The sequence below is a fragment of the Melanerpes formicivorus genome, unplaced genomic scaffold (assembly GCF_026170545.1).
Source record: "Melanerpes formicivorus ecotype bairdi unplaced genomic scaffold, bMelFor1.0.p_v2 SCAF_96, whole genome shotgun sequence".
In the NCBI taxonomy this organism is placed as follows: domain Eukaryota; kingdom Metazoa; phylum Chordata; class Aves; order Piciformes; family Picidae; genus Melanerpes; species Melanerpes formicivorus.
The window spans coordinates 113,173-132,467 of NW_027142448.1; the positions used below are offsets into that span (position 1 = coordinate 113,173).

At 49.2% G+C, this 19,295-nt stretch overlaps 1 protein-coding gene across 1 annotated transcript; it reads left to right on the top strand.

The window, feature by feature from the left end:
- The first annotated feature begins 6,152 nt into the window (after positions 1 to 6,152).
- Positions 6,153 to 12,001, top strand: LOC137455334 (cystatin-B-like). Its single transcript, XM_068166057.1, has 5 exons — positions 6,153 to 6,590; positions 8,773 to 8,846; positions 10,253 to 10,474; positions 10,887 to 10,988; positions 11,787 to 12,001. The coding sequence occupies exons 3-5, from the start codon at positions 10,406 to 10,408 to the stop codon at positions 11,922 to 11,924; spliced, it is 309 nt and encodes a 102-aa protein (XP_068022158.1). The 5' UTR covers positions 6,153 to 6,590; positions 8,773 to 8,846; positions 10,253 to 10,405; the 3' UTR covers positions 11,925 to 12,001.
- Positions 12,002 to 19,295: the final 7,294 nt, after the last annotated feature.

Sequence of the window (19,295 nt, forward strand, 5' to 3'; positions counted from 1 at the left end):
GAACAGCAGAACCATAAAGAGGAAAACATTTCAAAGCCTAGGTTCAGGTAAGTACTGCAGATGTCTGCTCCTTTCCCATCAATCCTAGAGCTGAATCCAGGCAGTGGCAACACCACCTGGTGTACTGCTCCCATTTGAATGGAAACCCTGGTGTCAGCTTTCTGGAAGGCAGAATCCCTCTCCCCACAGCAGTTGTGTGTGCACAAGAGCTGCTCTCCTGTCAAGGTACTAAGAGTTCACACACTGCTGGAATATGTAGCATGCAGAATAGGTAGCCAGAAGTATCTATTCTGCAGCTGCAGGCACAGGCACAGCCAATGTTCATGGCCACATAGGAGGTTACAAAGCACATGCAGCCTACCAAGGAAGAGCTGGCAGCTGTGAGCAGCCTGAGCTGGTAAGGGAGACCTAACATCTCCAGAGCAGAGGAAAACTACTCCCTTTTGGTATTCTTGCCATCCTCCTCTCCAGCAAATGGGATGAAGGCTGTGCCAGAGCTCAGAGCTTCTAGAGATGCAGGACCAGGCCAGGTGATGATTAGTGCCTAGGGCTGGGTGCAAGGGGGTGGGTGAAAGGAGAGCATGAGCTGCACACAGACAATGGACATTCCTGCTGGAATCAGCAGCAGGGAGCATGCTAGAAACCAGCCTGCTCATGGCCACAGCAGTGCAGCACAGGCTCACTGCTCTCCTACCCAGCCTGCTGATCCCTCTCACAGGTAAGGGGGAGCAAGCAAGTAGCATTTGAGGGAAATCAGCTGTCCTGAGACACTGTCTTTCTTAAGAAAGAGAGAAATGCTCCCAGGTCTTGGAAAGAAAAGGAATGGGATACATTAAAACAGGAAGTCTGCTTCTTTCTCCAAATTGCCCACTCCAGATGAGGAGTTCCTCACATCCCAACTCGTGGAGCTAAGCACAACTGAAGCTGATGATCTCAAACACTTTGCATATGGTTTTGCACAAGACCATGCCTCAAATGCTGGCCATCTTCCACCAAGTGATGCATGGAGAGCTGAGCTAAGTAAATGGAAGAGCCACCTCACCCTGCTGAGGCCAGAAGCCACAGAATGCATCCAGCAACAGGCAGCACCAGTGCTAAACCAGGATATTCAAGAAACTTTTCCACTCACCAAGATACACTAATTCCCTTGGGCTGCTGGTAGGGTCCCCAAGGCAGCACTAGATCTCAGGGCACTTCTTGACTCTGGTGAACAAAATAGACCAAGCAAAAATTCCAGGAGGGTTAATGTCTAATCTTGGGAAAACACTCGGTGTGAAACTAAAGGCATCAATGGTGCATGGAAGCCATTCACCAGACTTCATCTCTCTGGGTTTTCCCTGGTTTGGTTTTGTTTGTTGGTTTGCTTTAATTTCAAAGCACAAGAACTCTTTCTTTTTCAATAGAATAGAATAGAATAGAATAGAATAGAATAGAATAGACCAGGTTGGAAGAGACCTTCAAGATCATCGTGTCCAACCCATCAACCAATCCAACACCACCTTATCAACTAAACCATGGCACCAAGCACCCCATCAAGTCTCCCCATGAACACCTCCAGGGATGGTGGACTTGCTGAGGTCCAGGTAGACTACACCCACAGGCCTCCCCACATCCACCAGGCAGTCACCTGATCATAGAAGGAGATCAGGTTGGTCAGGCAGGACCTGCCCTTCCTAAATCCATGCTGGCTGGGCCTGATCCCTTGGCCATCCTCTAAGTGCTGTGTGATTGCACTCAGGATGACCTGTTCCATGATCTTGCCTGGCACTGAGGTCAGGCTGACAGGCCTATAATTTCCTGGCTCATCCAACCAGCCCTTCTTATGGATGGGCACCACGTTGGCCAGCTTCCAGTCCTCTGGGACCTCTCCAGTGAGCCAGGACTGCTGGAAAATGATGGAGAGTGGCTTGGCCAGCTCCTCTGCCAGCTCTCTCAGCACCCTAGGATGGATCCCATCTGGTCCCATGGACTTGTGGGGATCCAAGCTGCTGAGGAGAGTTCCAACCACCTCCTCATGGAACATAGGTAAACTGTGCAGATCCCTGGCTCCTTCTGCCAGCTCTGCAGGCCAGCTGTCAGGAAGAGGTTCTGCCCTTCTAGTAAAAATTGAGGCAAAGAAGGTGTTAAGTATCTCTGCCTTTTCCTCATCCCTTGATACAACATTTCCCTCTATGTTAACCAAGGAGTGGAGGTTGTCCTTGCCCTTCCTCTTGCTATTAATGTATTTATAGAAGGACTTTTTGTTGTCCTTCACAGTAGAGGCCAGTTTAAACTTCAAATGTGCTTTTGCCTCCCTAATTTTCTTCCTACATGATTTGGCAACATCCTTAAACATTCTGTGGGTTGCCTCCCCTCTCTTCCAAAGGTGATACACCCTCTTTTTTTCCCTTAGTTCTATTAAAAGTTCATTACCCATCCAGGCTGGCCGTCTGCCCCAGCAGCTCACCTTCCGGCACATTGGCACAGCCTGTCCCTGAGCCTTCAACAATTCTTCATTGAAGTAGTCCAGCTCTCCTGGACCCCTTTATTATTAAGGGCTTTATCCCAAGGACCCCTCTGAATTAGTTCCTTGAGTAACCTCTGCCCTCCAGCAGTGCAGAGTGGAGGTCTTCTTGCTGCCCCTCTTGGCTTGACCGAATAATGAGAATTCAATTATCTCGTGGTCACTGGACCCCAAACACCCTCCAACCACCACATCACCCACCAGTCCTTCCCTGTTGGTGAAGAGGAGGTCAAGCATAGCCTTGCCCCTGGTAGGCTCTCGCAGCACCTGGGATAAGAAGCTGTCCTCCATGCACTCTAAGAACCTCCTAGACTGTCTCCTCTCTGCTGTGTTGAGATCCCAGCAGATGTCAGGCAGGTTGAAGTCGCCCATGAGAACAAGGTCAGGAGATCTTGAGACAGCCTTAAGCTGCCTATAGAATGCTTCATCAACATCTTCCTCCTGGTTGGGTGGTCTATAACAGACTCCAACCAGGGTGTCTGCCCTGTTGGCCTTCCCTCTAATTCTTACCCACAGGCACTCAACCCGATGGTCCCTGATCTCCAGCTCAATGGCATCTAGTGCCTCCCTGATGTACAGGGCCACCCCTCCAACCCTTCTACATAATCTAACAGCTTCCTTAAACATACCTGGAGAAACCTTCCCCTCCTTCCAAAGGTGGTACAGCCTCTTTTTTCCCCTTAAATCCTCCAGGAGCTGCTTGCTCATCCAGGCTGGTCGCCTTCCCCGCCAGCTCATTTTTCGGCACGTGGGAACCGCCAGTTCCTGTGCCTTCAAGAGCTCCTCTTTGAAGTAGGTCCAACCCTCCTGGACCCCTTGGTTCTTGAGGGCTGGTACCCAGGGAACTTTACAAGTAAGTTTCTTAAACAGGCTGAAGTTTGCCCTCCTGCAGTCCAAGGTGAAGGTTATGTTGTGCTCCTCCCTATCTCCCTGCATATTGAAAACTTCACTATCTCACTGCACCCTAGGCAGCCTCCCACCATCACCTCTCCCACCAGCCCTTCCCTATTGGAGAACAGCAGGTCAAGCAGAGCCTGACTGCCTCCTCCCTGCTGAATTAAGTTCCCAGCAGATATCTGGCAGGTTAAAGACACCTACTAGGACAAGATCTGATGATCTTGAGACAGCCTCCAATTGCTTACAGAATGTTTCATCTGCCACCTCATCCTGCTTGGGTGGTCTATAACAGATTCCAACCAGGATGTCAGATTGATTATGCCTCCCTCTGATTGTAACCCACAGGCTCTCAATCCCTTCATTTTCCACCTCAAGTTCTGTGGCAGAGAGTGACTCCCTAATATACAGAGTCACCGCTCTGCCTCATCCAGTTCCAACCGCCCCTGCCATGGGCAGGGACACCTCATACCACAGCAGGTTGCCCTCTGCCACATCTAGCCTGGCCTTCAAAACCTCCAGGGATGGGGCCTCCACCACCTCCCTGGGCAACCTGTGCCAGTGTCTCACCACCCTCACGGGGAAGAACTTTTTCCTTACCTCCAATCTGAATCTACCCATTTCTAGTTTTGCTCCATCCCCCCCAGTCCTATCCCTCCCTGACACCCTAAAAAGTCCCTCCCCAGCTTTCTTGGAGCCCCCTGCAGATACTGGAAGGCCACAAGAAGGTATTCTCGGAGCCTTCTCTTCTCCAGACTGAACAGCCCCAACTCCTTTAGTCTGTCCTCATAGCAGAGGAGCTCCAGCCCTCTGCTCATCCTCGTGGCCTCTGAACACCTTCCAGCACCTCCTGTAAGAGGGGCTCCAAATCTGGACACAGAGCTCCAGGTGGGATCTCACCAGAGTGGATTAGAGGGGGAGAATCACCTCCCTCGACCTGCTGGCTGTGCTTCTCTTGATGCAGCCCAGGATGTGATTGGCTCCCTGGGCTGCAAGTGCTCACTGCTGGCTCCTTTTGAGCTTCTCAACCAGCAGCACCCCCAAGTTCTTTTCTCCAGGGCTGCTCTCAGGCCAGTCCCTGCCCAGCCAATATCGGTGCTTGGGATTGCCTCGACCCAGCTGCAGGACCTTGCATTTGGTCTTGTTGAAATCCTTTCAAGCATGTGCTTATTTCCTTTGGTGAAATAGAAAGAGGTGTGTGTTTTCTGGCACTCTGTGTTGCTGACTTCTGCAGCATGTAGGCACTCAAGACTGATTCAATGGATGAGGCCAGCAGATTGAAAGAGGTGATTCTACCACTCTGCTCCGATGAGATCTCACCTGGAGTGCTGTGTACAGCTTTGGGAGCCCCAACACAAGAAAGACTTGGACCTTCTGGAGTGGATCCAGAGGAGGGCCACAAAGATGATCAGAAGGCTGAAATGCCTCTCCTAAAAAGACAGGCTGACAGAATTGGGACTGTTCACCTTGGGGAAGAGAAGGCTCTGGGGAGACCTTGTGGCTACATTGCAATATCTGAAGGGGACATACAGGGAGGCTGGGCAAGGACTGTGTAGAAGGGCTTGTAGATAAGATGAGGGACCATGGTTTTAAACTGGAGCAGGGTAGAGTTAAATTGGACCTTAAGGAAAAAGTTCTTTACAATGAGAGAGGTAAAATACTGGAAGAGGTTGCCAGGGATGCAGTTGAGGCCCTGTCCCTGGAAACATTCATGATCAGACTTGATGCAGCCCTGGGCAGCCTCATCCAGTTGGAGGTGTCCCTGCTCACTGCAGGGGGGTTGGACAAGATGACTTTTGAGAGTCCCTTCCAACTCAATGCAATCTGTGGATCACACAGCAATGGTTTTTTTAAGGATAAAACTTGGTGTTTCTCTTAATCCAAGCTGATGTACAGGGTCAGAAACCTTTTAAAGTCAGAGTGGGTAGCTGGAGAGGAAACCTTTTATTTGCAGACCTGCAAAAGAGAAGTTGCCATCTATGCAAGTGGTAAGCTTTTTTGTTTGGTTGTTACTGTGCTGGTGCTTTGATTGACTTCAGCTTCTACTTCTTGAAACTACTTACACAGGACCAGAAAGTAGTGGTCTGCAAGTGTGACAGTTTTAGGCTATGCCTTTAAGAAAGGGACAGTTACTGGAACACTCTGGCTGAATGTTTTGGTGTAAGAATGAAAACAAAGATAATTCCCAATGAATTTCATTGGTAGATTGGCAGAATGCAACTTTAAATTTAGCTTTAGTTCAGTCTGAATCTCAGTCAGTCCAGTCTGTTGTTTTCAGTCTCTCTGAGCAGCTGTGTTCTGTCTGTGCTGGCGGGTGCTAACCTTTCAACTGAGCAGATAAGAAACTAATTCTTGCTTACACTTTTAACTAACAGAATTTCCTCCTTATTAATTTCCTCTCTCTCTCTCTCTCACCCTTTTTGGGGAAAAAAAAAGGAGGAAGGGGGAGAAGGGGGTTTTTGGGGGGACCTGTGTCAGGACATTGCTGATCGAATTGAGAGAATTCCAGTGAAAGTGAGACACATTGATGCTCACATTCCTAAGAGCAAAGCTACTGAGGAACAGCAACACAACCATCAGGCAGATCTAGCTGCAAGAGTTTCTCAAGCAGACATGGACTCTAATCTTGATCTCGACTGGAAACACCGAGGTGAGATATTCTTAGCTCGGTGGGCTCACGATTCGTCAGGACATCAAGGCAGAGATGCAACATACCAATGGGCTCGTGACAGATCCATAGACATTTCCATGGATGCTATCACACAAGTCATCCATGACTGTGACATTTGTGCTGCTATTAAGCAGGCAAAGCTAATTAAGCCCTTGTGGTATGGTGACAGATGGTCCAAGTACAAGTATGGTGAAGCTTGGCAGATTGACTACATCACTCTACCACGTTCTCGTTCTGGTAAGCAATACGTGCTTACTATGGTAGAGGCAAACACTGGATGGTTGGAAACTTATCCAGTTCCACATGCAACTGCACGCAACACCATTCTCGGTCTGGAGAGACAAATCCTGTGGAGACACGGAACTCCAGAGAGGATTGAGTCAGACAACGGAACTCACTTCAAGAACAACCTTGTAAAGAGCTGGGCCACAGAGCAGGCATGGAGTGGATATTCCACATCCCCTACTATGCACCAGCTGCAGGGAAGATTGAGTGCTACAATGGTGCAGATCTATGCAAGTGGTAAGCTTTTTTGTTTTGTTGTTACTGTACTGGTGCTTTTATTGACTATAGCTTCTACTTCTTGCAATTACTTACACAGCAGCAGGAAGTAGTGGTCTGCAAGCTTGTAGAGGTTTGTTTCTTCATTACTGGAGTAGGACACAGTGCAGGATGTTACTCAAGTTTTAAACCCTAAAGATTGGTAATGCTGATTTCCAAGTAAACAGCAGCACAGTGATGTGAAGAGCAGTTGCCATCTGTGCAAGGGGTAAGCACAGTCTGCAGTGCTGTCTGGTGCCAAGTATTTAGACAAGATATTGGGAAGAAATTCTTTACAGTGAGGGTGGTGAGACACTGGCACAGTTTGTCCAGGGTGGTCATGAGTGCCTGCTCCTTGGGGTATTCAAGGCTAGGTTGGACAAGGCCTTGAGCAACCTGGTCTAGTGGAAGGTGTCCCTGCCCATGGCAGAGGGGTTGTAACTACGTGATCTTTAAGGTCCCTTTCAACAGAAACCATTCTGAGAACTGATGAGTCAAACACAGCTCAGATACGAAAGCAGAGACACTCACTAGCTTGTCAGTGTTGTGCAAGAGGTGCAACAGGGCCTGGCTGGCCTCAAGGCCATGTTCCAAATGGTGTTTCATTACCTTCAAAGCCTAAGGGAGGGAGGTATAGATGAGGGTTGCCTAGGACAGTCCATTGCCACTGATCATAGAATCAGTAAAGTTGGAAAACACCTCAGAGATCACCAAGACCAACCTCTCACTGAAGACCTCATGACTACTAAACCATGGCACAAAATGCCACATTCAATCCCCTCTCATCATCAAGAGCAGGGCTGTGGAACATCAGCATTTCAAAATGACTTAATGAACTGTGTGTGAGATGAGCACTACAGCCCACTCCTAGAAATATCACCAGATTTGGGGGCAGCCATTAGCACCCCTGAGGAAAGGAAACAGAATGATTTGATTAGCCTGTGTAAAGTGCAGCATCAGCTTGCTGACAAGTAGTGTTCATTTCCCTTCCTTTCTGTACAACTCTGCATTCTGTGGAAAAATAAGGAGGGAGCTGGAGTTGCTTAGCCTGGAGAGGAGGAGGCTCAGGGGAGACCTTGTTGCTCTCTACAACTACCTGAAGGGAGGTTGTAGACAGGCAGAGGTTGGTCTCTTCTCCCAGGCAGCCAGCACCAGAACAAGAGGACACAGTCTCAGGCAGCACCAGGGGAGGTTTAGGCTGGAGATTAGGAAGAAGTTCTATACAGAGAGAGAGATTGCCCATTGGAATGGGCTGCCTGGGGAGCTGGTGGAGTCATCATCACTGGAGGTGCTCAGGAGGAGACTTGCTGGGGTGCTTGGTGCCATGGTTTAGTTGATTAGGTGGTGTTGGATAATAGGTTGGACACGATGATCTTGATCAGGATGGCCACTCTCCATCATTTTTCAGCAGTCCTGGCTCACTGGCGAGGTCCCAGAGGACTGGAAGCTGGCCAACGTGGTGCCCATCCACAAGAAGGGCCGGTTGCATGAGCCAGGGAATTATAGGCCTGTCAGCCTGACCTCAGTGCCAGGCAAGATCATGGAACAGGTCATCCTGAGTGCAATCACACAGCACTTAGAGGATGGCCAAGGGATCAGGCCAAGCCAGCATGGATTTAGGAAGGGCAGGTCCTGCCTGACCAACCTGATCTCCTTCTATGATCAGGTGACTGCCTGGTGGATGTGGGGAGGCCTGTGGATGTAGTCTACCTGGACCTCAGCAAGTCCACCATCCCTGGAGGTGTTCATGAGGAGACTTGATGGGGTGCTTGGTGCCATGGTTTAGTTGATAAGGTGGGTTGGATTGGTTGATGGGTTGGACACGATGATCTTGAAGGTCTCTTCCAACCTGGTCTATTCTATTCTATTCTATTCTATTCTATTCTATTCTATTCTATTCTATTCTATTCTATTCTATTCTGTTCTATTCTATTCTATTCTATTCTATCCTATTCTACTGTACTCTATTGAAAAATAAAGAGTTCTTGTGCTTTGAAATTAAAGCAAACAAACAAACAAAACCAAACCAGGGAAAACCCAGAGAGATGAAGTCTGGTGAATGGCTTCCATGCACCATTGATGCCTTTAGTTTCACACCGAGTGTTTTCCCAAGATTAGACATTAACCCTCCTGGAATTTTTGCTTGGTCTATTTTGTTCACCAGAATCAAGAAGTGCCCTGAGATCTAGTGCTGCCCTGGGGACCCTACCAGCAGCCCAAGGGAATTAGTGTATCTTGGTGAGTGGAAAAGTTTCTTGAATATCCTGGTTTAGCACTGGTGCTGCCTGTTGCTGGATGCATTCTGTGGCTTCTGGCCTCAGCAGGGTGAGGTGGCTCTTCCATTTACTTAGCTCAGCTCTCCAGGCATCACTTGGTGGAAGATGGCCAGCATTTGAGGCATGGTCTTGTGCAAAACCATATGCAAAGTGTTTGAGATCATCAGCTTCAGTTGTGCTTAGCTCCACGAGTTGGGATGTGAGGAACTCCTCATCTGGAGTGGGCAATTTGGAGAAAGAAGCAGACTTCCTGTTTTAATGTATCCCATTCCTTTTCTTTCCAAGACCTGGGAGCATTTCTCTCTTTCTTAAGAAAGACAGTGTCTCAGGACAGCTGATTTCCCTCAAATGCTACTTGCTTGCTCCCCCTTACCTGTGAGAGGGATCAGCAGGCTGGGTAGGAGAGCAGTGAGCCTGTGCTGCACTGCTGTGGCCATGAGCAGGCTGGTTTCTAGCACGCTCCCTGCTGCTGATTCCAGCAGGAATGTCCATTGTCTGTGTGCAGCTCATGCTCTCCTTTCACCCACCCCCTTGCACCCAGCCCGAGGCACTAATAATCGCCTGGCCTGGTCCTGCATCTCTAGAAGCTCTGAGCTCTGGCACAGCCTTCATCCCATTTGCTGGAGAGGAGGATGGCAAGAATACCAAAAGGGAGTAGTTTTCCTCTGCTCTGGAGATGTTAGGTCTCCCTTACCAGCTCAGGCGGCTCACAGCTGCCAGCTCTTCCTTGGTAGGCTGCATGTGCTTTGTAACCTCCTATGTGGCCATGAACATTGGCTATGCCTGTGCCTGCAGCTGCAGAATAGATACTTCTGGCTACCTATTCTGCATGCTACATATTCCAGCAGTGTGTGAACTCTTAGTACCTTGACAGGAGAGCAGCTCTTGTGCACACACAACTGCTGTGGGGAGAGGGATTCTGCCTTCCAGAAAGCTGACACCAGGGTTTCCATTCAAATGGGAGCAGTACACCAGGTGGTGTTGCCACTGCCTGGATTCAGCTCTAGGATTGATGGGAAAGGAGCAGACATCTGCAGTACTTACCTGAACCTAGGCTTTGAAATGTTTTCCTCTTTATGGTTCTGCTGTTCACCCTGAGCCCATTGTGGTCAGGAAGAGGGAAGGAAAGCCCAAGGAAAATACACTGCAGGCTGCTCAGTTTCCCACTTGGAAGGGTGTTGAGATGATGCAATTTTCAGTGGAACAGGAACTTCACTGAGAAAATTACTCAAGGCATTGTTCTTATCTTGAATGGTATTGGGAAATACTGGGTGTGACTTTGGTCCACTTCTTGAGAAGCAAGAGGTTCTTGCTAAACCAACCTAAAGTTCCAGCCTAAACCAACTGTCTTATTTCTCTCCCCTCCAGGTGAGCAATGGTAGGGTCCCTATGTTCCAGGTCATGTGACTGCATGACACACGTCTGTCTGTCTGTCTATATATGAGATGCTTGGTGACTCTGCTCAGACTGCACTGAGCCTCCCTCTGCTTAACTGTCATCAGTTCAGAGAGGTTATCTGCCATGAAGAGGGCTGGAGGCTTATCTGAGACCAGGCCTGCTACTCCAGAAGTCCAGCATATTGCTGACCAGGTGAGTTGTGGCCTGTAGAAAGATGAAGTCTGTGTGCAAAGGGCTGAGTCCTGTAGCTTGTGTCCCACTGTACCCAGCATGGGTGAGGCCATGCCTTTAGTAAGAGGTTCTGTTTTGGGACACTTGCTGCAGGAACAACATTGAGGTGCTGGGAAAGGTCCAGAGGAGGGCAATGGAGCTGGTGAAGGGAGCAGGTGCAGAGGAGGGCAATGGAGCTGGTGAAGGGAGCAGGTGCAGAGGAGGGCAATGGAGCTGGTGAAGGGAGCAGGTGCAGAGGAGGGCAATGAAGCTGGTGAAGGGTCTGGAGAACAGGTCTTGTGAGGAGTGGCTGAGGGAACTGGGGTTGTTTAGTCTGGAGAAAAGGAGGCTGAAGGGAGACCCACCAACTGTTTTTACCCTTTCTTTTTTGCAGGTGAAGCCACAATTTGAAAGCAGGGTGAACAGGACATTTGATATCTTCAAAGCCATAGAATATAGGATTCAGGTGGTTGCTGGGCTCAACTACTTCATTAAGGTTTGTATATATTATAGCAGGAGGTACTTGGAGCTAAAGAGCATAGGTGATGTGCAGAGCAGCTTATAGCAAAACAGAGAAGCAAATGCAGTAGGAAACCATCTGATGTGCCTCTTAGAGTTAAGCATTACCTCCAGGTGCTTATGAAGTCCCTCATTGGCACTGCTGATGATACAGAACTGGCAGGAGTAGCTGACTCCCCATCAGGCTATGCTGCCATTCAGCAAGACCTGGAGAGGTTGGAGAGTTGGGCAGAGGGGAACCTCATGAAGTGCAACAAGGAAGGGTCAGTGTAGAGTCCTGCACTTGGAGAGGAATAGCTCCCTGCAGCAGGACCTGTTAGAGGGTTGACCTGCTGGAAAGCAGCTCTATGGAGAAGGACCTGTGAATGCTGGGGGACACAAGGTCCCCATGAGCCAGCAATGTGCCTTTGTAGGCAAGAAGGCCAATGCTCTTCTGGGATAAATGAAGAAGAGCAGGGTGAGCAGGCCAAGAGAGGTTCTCCTTCCACTCTGCTCTGCCCTAGTGAGGCCACACCTGGAGTTGTGTGTCCACTTCTGGGCTGCCCAGTTCAAGAGAGACAGAGACCTGCTGGAGAGAGTCTAATGAGTTTTGCTCTGGCTGTAGGCAGTTTCTGACATCAGTTCCTATGCAGCCTTGGGTTAAAAGCTGCTGAAGTGAAAGTGGAGAAGCACCCAAAATGAAGCTTCTGAGCAAAGCTAATCTGCCAAGTATGTAAGAGCATCCTTCTGTTTGAACCTACTGTGATCCTTACTTGCCCACTGCTTTGGCTCCTAGGTCCAAGTGTCTGATGATGACTATGTCCACTTGAGGGTGTTTGAGGCCCTTCCTCACGAGAACCAAGGTCCTTTCCTTCACGCTTTTCAGACTGGCAAAACCAGAGATGATCCTCTGACCTACGTTGAGAGCTCATGAGGAACTGGTGCCTCACTTGTGTGGGAGCTCTGCCTGTGCCAGTGAATGCATGGAAATAAAGCCAGTTGGGAAAACTCTTTATTCATCTGCTGCCTGTTGTGTCCAGGTCTGCTGCCTGCCTGAAGCTGGAGTAGGCTCTGAGAAGCTAAAGCTGTCTCTGCCACTCAGGGTACCATGGCTGTAAGACAGAGCATGCCCTCTGCAGCTGCTCTTTCCAAAGCACTTGGGGATCCAAGACAAAACTGGGGCCTCCTGAAGATACTTCAGGCACTACAAGCTGTGCACAAAGCAGGTGGTGGCTCCCTGGTCCTGCTCCCAGTGCATTAAATACACACACTCCTTAGAAAGTGTGTGAGATGGATGGATGGATGGATGGATGGATGGATGAATACACAAATGTAGGGAGGGAGGGATGGATGGATGGATGGATGGATGGATGGATGGATGGATGGATGGATGGATGGATGGATGAATACACAAATGTGGGGAGGGAGGGATGGATGGATGGATGGATGAATACATAAATACATAGATGGAGGGATGGATGGATGAATACACAAATGTAGGGAGAGAGGGATGGATGGGGGGATGAATACATAAATACATGGAGGGAGGGACGGAGGGAGGGATGGATGGATGGATACATAGATGGAGGGAGGGAGGGATGGATGGATGGATACATAGATGTGGGGAGGGAGGGATGGATGGATGGATGGATGGATGGATGGATGGATGGATGGATACATAGATGTAGGGGGGATGGATGGATGGATACATACATAGATGTAGGGAGGGATGGAGGGATGGATGGGTGGGTGGATGGATAGATGATATCTAGCAGAAGGGAAGAGAGAAGCCAAACTTTGGCCCCTTCTATAAGAGCAGCTTCACTGTAGGAGAGCTGAATTGGGGTCAGGAATGAGCTGCTTGAAGGAGTGAGAGGACAGGCCCCTACCACAGAGATCATCAGGTGCAACCCCCCAAGCTCCCTTCAGGGAGTGGTAGAGAGCAAGAAGGGCTACCCTCAGCCTCCCTTTCTCCCTCTTCTCCTATCACCACTGACATCTTCTCACAAAGCAGCAGCACCTGGAGGCAATGCTCAGCGTTTGAACCAAGGAAACACTTCAGGGTGGTCAGCACCAAAACAAGATCCTGTGTCTCTGAAACCACTGTTACAAAATGAGATGTGCTGTAATGAGTCAGACTTAAGCTCTCCCTTTATGGCCAAGAGGGACACAAGGACTTTTTGGCCTGATTGGAGCAAGAGCATGTGACACCCCCTAATAACCAGCAGACAGAACAAGCTCCTGCTAAGTAGTGCTGGCTACATTCACACAGCACAGCTCTGCAAAACACCCACCCAGAAACACACTTCTGTGTTCAGCAGGCCCCCTCCTGTCAGAGCTGCTGGGGATGTCCTCAGTCTGTGGCCAAGGACAAGGAGAGGTATCACCTCACAGTGGGCTGTTTCCCCTCAGACCAGAGTGCAGCTCCCAAATCAATCACACAGGGCAAAAGAAAACTTCCAGGCTTGGGTACAAGAGTTCCCAAGGAGGCACAAACAGGGATGGGCTGCACAAGCATCCCAAAACAACAAGAGCAGAAAGAAAAAGCACAACCTGGCTATAGTGGGAAGGCTCTGCTGGAGATCACCTCTGCTCAAAGCCAGCTCAATAAACAGGTGGCTGTGGACCACAGGCAGGCAGAGGTTTGGTGCTTTTCATCGATGGAGCCACCACAACCTCTCTGGGCCAGCTGGTCTCCCATGTGACCACCTGGCAATGCTTACAAGGGGCAGAAAGGTGCTGCTGTGGTTTCTCTACATGGAATGTATTTCATTGTGTAGCTATTGCCTCACAGAATGACAGAATCACCAAGGTTTGAAGAGACCTCAAAGATCAGATTAGAGTCAGAGGTGAAACCAGCAGCCTGGCTGCAGTGCATCTACACTAATGCACGAAGCATGGGCAACAAACAAGAGGAGCTGGAACCCTTGCTGCAGCAGGAAAGTTATGATGTAGTTGCCATCACAGAGACGTGGTTGGACAACTCACATGACTGGAGCGCTGCAATTGACAGCTACAGGCTCTTCAGGAGAGACAGGCAAGGAAGAAGGGGTGGAGGGGTGGCCCTGTACATCAGGGAGGCACTAGATGCCATTGAGATGGAGACTAGGGACGATTGGGTTGAGTGCCTTTGGGTGAGAATTACAGGTAAGGCCAAGAAGGCTGAGCTTAGCCTGGCCTCTGCCGTGAAGGACAACAAAAACTCCTTCTATAAATACATTAATAGCAAGAGGAAGGGCAAGGACAACCTCCACTCCTTGGTGGACACGGAGGGGAATGTTGTAACAAAGGATGAGGAAAAGGCAGAGATACTTAACACCTTCTTTGCCTCAATTTTTACTAGCAGGACAGAATGTCTTCCTGACAGCTGGCCTCCAGAGCTGGCAGGAGTCAAAGAGCTGCACAGTTTCCCTACGTTCCCCGAGCAGGTTGTTGGAACTCTCCTCAGCCACTTGGATCCCCACAAGTCCATGGGACCAGATGGGATCCATCCTAGGGTGCTGAGAGAGCTGGCAGAGGAGCTGGCCAGGCCACTCTCCATCATTTTCCAGCAGTCCTGGCTCACTGGCGAGGTCCCAGAGGACTGGAAGCTGGCCAACGTGGTGCCCATCCATAAGAAGGGCTGGTTGGATGAGCCAGGGAATTCCAGGCCTGTCAGCCTGACCTCAGTGCCAGGCAAGATGATGGAACAGGTCATCCTGAGCGCAATCACACAGCACTTACAGGATGGCCAAGGGCTCAGGCCCAGCCAACATGGATTTAGGAAGGGCAGGTCCTGCCTGACCAACTTGATCACCTTCTATGATCAGGTGACTGCCTGGTGGATGTGGGGCAGGCTGTGGATGTGGTCTACGTGGACCTCAGCAAGGCCTTTGACACTGTCCCCCATAGCAAACTCCTGGCCAAGCTGCCAGCCCATGGCTTGGATGTGAGCACACTGCGATGGGTTAGGAACTGGCTGGAGGCTGAGCCCAGAGAGTGGTGGTGAATGGTGCCACAGCCAGCTGGCAGCCAGGCACCAGTGGTGTGCCCCAGGGATCAGTGCTGGGCCCTGTGCTCTTTAACATCTTCACTGATAATCTGGATGAGGGCATTGAGTCCATCATCAGTAAATTTGCTGATGACACCAAGTTGGGGGCAGGAGTTGATCTGCTGGAGGGTGGGACAGCTCTGCATAGGGACCTGGACAGGATGGACAGATGGGCAGAGGCCAAGGGCATGAGATTGAACACATCCAAGTGCCAGGTTCTGCATATTGGCCACAACAACCCCAGGCAGTGCTACAGGCTGGGGTCAGAGTGGCTGGAGAGCAGCCAGGCAGAGAGGGACCTGGGGGTACTGGTTGATAGTAGGCTGAACATGAGCCAGCAGTGTGCCCAGGCAGCCAAGAGGGCCAATGGCATCCTGGCCTGCATCAGGAAGAGTGTGGCCAGCAGGAGCAGGGAGGTCATTGTACCCTGTACTCTGCACTGGTTAGGCCACACCTTGAGTCCTGTGTCCAGTTCTGGACCCCTCAGTTTAGGAAGGAGGTTGAGCTGCTGGAAGGTGTCCAGAGAAGGGCAACAAAGTTGGTGAGAGGTTTGGAGCACAGCCCTGTGAGGAGAGGCTGAGGGAGCTGGGGCTGCTTAGCCTGGAGAAGAGGAGGCTCAGGGGAGACCTTACTGCTCTCTGCAACTCCCTGCAGGGAGGTTGTAGCCAGGTGGGGGTTGGTCTCTTCTCCCAGGCACCCAGTACCAGAACAAGAGGACACAGTCTCAAGCTGTGGAAGGGGAGGTTTAGGCTGGAGGTCAGGAAGAAGTTCTACACAGAGAGAGTGATTGCCCATTGGAATGGGTTGCCCGGGGAGGTGGTGAAGTCACCATCATTGGAGGTGTTCAGGAGGAGACTTGATGGGGTGCTTGGTGCCATGGGTTAGTTGTTTAGGTGGTGTTGGATTGGTTGATGGGTTGGACACAATGATCTTGAAGGTCTCTTCCACCCTGCTTTATTCTATACTATTCTATTTATGCCGAATTTTGCCCCAAAAGGCAAGAATAACTGCCTAAGAGACTCAGTTTAAGTCAGATAGACAGGAGGTATTTTATTAGCAACGCGTTGGAGAAATCACTAAATGGATTTCTACCTTTCCCGTAACAAAAGCATGTCTTTTATACAGTTTTGGACGTAGTATTGCATCAGATCACATACATAATCATATCTTTGCATACATATTCATAAGAGGCGTGGTGTAGGCGGAGCGTGGGCGGGGACATCTCTTTTGAGGATCCTCTTGGTGGTCATTCCGGTGGCCTTCATCATGGACAAGGCTGTTAGGGTCAGTTTGACCTTTCTGGTTCTGAATCATGCTTACTTCGTCAGTCCTTATCACTTATCTGTCACAGTGTCCCAGGCCTCAGCTGATTTATTACTCTATGTGGTTTGTGCTCCCTTCCATTGCTTCACATTCTCGAAAGCTATCTGTTTTGGGGCTTCATTTCCCCCCTTTTTTCTTATAACTTACGAATTCTTTCGTCAAATTCTAATCCTATAGGGCTCTGATACGCTCGTACCATAGCCCAAACCATTTGGGTCCTTTTCATTATGATTCTTAGTCTCCACCACATACAAATATTTGTGAGAGTTAATAGTAACAGAACTACAATTACTATTAGTATTGGGTGCACCAGATAGTTGAAGACCTGTGTAGCTGTTGGGGAGTATCCTGTAAAGATGTCCCACCAATGATGCTGGCCTACTTGTTCTACTTCGGTCAGGACATCTGTTATTTTTTCTGAATGATGTTCTACCTGCCATACCATTCGTTTAGTCGTTTGATTCACCTGTTGCACCAATTCCTTCACTTTAGGATGTGCGAGCATCGCTTTAAGAATTTTGACGTCCATCCCTATTTGTCATTTCGGTATCTCTTGATATAGATTAAAATCTGCGTTAATTAGCTGTTGAGTAGTTATTGGGACAGTATAATGAAAATCACAACCCACTATCTTGGTGAAGTTGCACACACAGAAGTTAGTATTGTTAGTCTCCTCTTGGCAATTATCTATAGTGACGTTGTCACAGGCTGTCCTCACGCAAGCACACCCATTCCCTATATAGTAAACTTGTGATGGTGTTCTATTATGTGAAAGCATTTCAAAGGTACATACACTGTTTTCGACATTTAAGCATAAATCTTCTGCTTCTACTACAGCGTTTTCGCAAACATAGCCTAATTGTCCTCTAGGAATACATGCCTCTGTGCTAACTGATTGCCACCTATTTTTGGTATAATCATAACTGGCCCAGACATTGTGGTCTATTGGTCTGACAATGACATGTTGATGCATTGTCCCTAGAGTGAGGATAGGAAAGATAGCTCTTTCCTCTGCCGCACTGATGGTGAGGACATAGGCTTCAATGTGATCTTGTTGAGGGTCATAAGTGAAATTTACTAATTGCCACCAGGCTTGGTGGTCCTTCTCAAATTGTGTAGTATGATTGTCCTTTAATATTGTTTCCCTTATTTCTTGAGGTAATGTACCTGACCTTCCCTCTCTCATTATTCCTGCCGCTACCGATTGTACCCATTGTTGTTATGAATTTTGATTTTCCCTCTAGGTGTGTAAAATTATAGCGAACTGGTGAGATAACATATAAATCCCTTCTCCCTACATTCAGTGTGGTAAGGGTCAAAGCATCCATTTTCACACATGCTCAATTGTGCAGGCTTCTTATCTGAAGGAAACAAATTCCCAGTTCTGAATGTTTAAGACAGCTCCTTCTCAGCCGTGATGTCTCCAATTAACCAGACAGTGTCCTTGCAAGTCTGCAAGATAGGTTTCTTTCTCTTTACCCTCTAAACAGGCCTCACAAGATCCTGACCCTTAATCCCAGTGCACTCTAAGTCTTACACAAATCACCAGTATATTCATCACACTATCATCAAGTCCAACCTGTCAGCACAGACCTCATGACTAAACCATGGCACCATGCCCTTTCACTGTACTGAGCACCACTGAGAGAAGCCTGGATCTTCACTGCCTAGCCCTTCCCCTTCTCTCCTAAGGTTGAACAAGCTCAGCTTTCTCAACCTCTCCTTTGAAAAGAAGTTGGCTCTACCAATCACTTAACTCTCTTGGTGGGCCTTTGCTGGACTCTGGGACAGCTTTGCCTCTGACAGGGGGCACAGCACTCCAGATGCAGCCTCACCAAGTGCTGAGCAGTGTATGTGTGGGCAAGACTGGGCTCTCCATCTGCTGGCAATGCTCTTGGATACTGCTGGGCACCTTTGCCACAGGACATCCAACAAGACAGCTCCCACCCAGGTGTTTTTCTGCAGAGCTGCATTCCAGGCCCCAGCCTGTGTGGGTTATTCCTTCCCAGGTGCAGGACTGTGTAGCTCCCACTGCTGACAGTTGTGGAACACTCCTCTGCTCATTTCTCCAGCCTGCTGGCAACCCTCTGAACACAGCTACCCAGCATACAGCTGCTCCTCTTGGGTCTGTGGCATCTCTAACCCACCGCAGGTCAGCTTGGTCCCACCAGCCAGGTCATTTGAAGATGTTACACACTCTCTATCCCAATATTGAGTCCCAAGGATACAACTCCTAGGGTCTGACCTCTAGCTGGACTCTGCACTGTGGAATGTTTGAAGCACAGCAGTTCAGTTCATTTGCAGTCCACTCAGCCAGTGTGTGCTTAGTTCATCCAGGAGGATGTTTTGGGGGACACTATCAAAAGCCTTACTAAGCTCACAGAAGATCACATTTGTCTTCTCTCCCACATCTCATGCTAGCAGGGTGTCAGGCTGATTAGGCAGGTGCTCCCCTTGGTAGAATCCATGCTGATTACTTTCAATCACCTTCTTGTGCTTCATGTTTGGAAATGACTTCCAGGGACTGAGGTGTGGCTGATGAGCCTGCAGCACTCTGGATTCCCCTTCCGGAACACAGGAGTGATATTTTTCTTTCTTCCTTCCTCAGGAACCTCCCCTGATGCTCAGGACCATTCAAAGGACATTGAGTGTGGTGCTGCAGTGACATTGTCCAGGCTCCCTGAGAATCCATAGGTGCACCCCTCAAGTGCCATGGCATTAAGTCCAGTTTGATTAAGTGTTCCCTCTAGCCTGGAGAAGCTCTGAGGAAGGTTTTCCAGAATCATAGGAGCATGTAGTTGCTTTGGTTGGAAAAGACCTTCAAGATCATCAATTCCAAGTCTAGTGGCCTGGTGCTAAGCCATGTCTCTCAGAACCACATCTCTGCAGCTTTTGAACACCTCCAGGCATGGGGATTCAACAACACTCCTAGGGACTGTTGCAGTGAGAACA

Excerpts from the sequence above, each read along its gene's own strand:
- LOC137455334 (XM_068166057.1), top strand. The coding sequence starts at position 10,406 with ATGAAGAGGGCTGGAGGCTTATCTGAGACCAGGCCTGCTACTCCAGAA. Across the intron at positions 10,475-10,886 it reads TCCAGCATATTGCTGACCAG|GTGAAGCCACAATTTGAAAG; the intron begins GTGAGTTGTGGC and ends TCTTTTTTGCAG. Across the intron at positions 10,989-11,786 it reads GGCTCAACTACTTCATTAAG|GTCCAAGTGTCTGATGATGA; the intron begins GTTTGTATATAT and ends TTTGGCTCCTAG.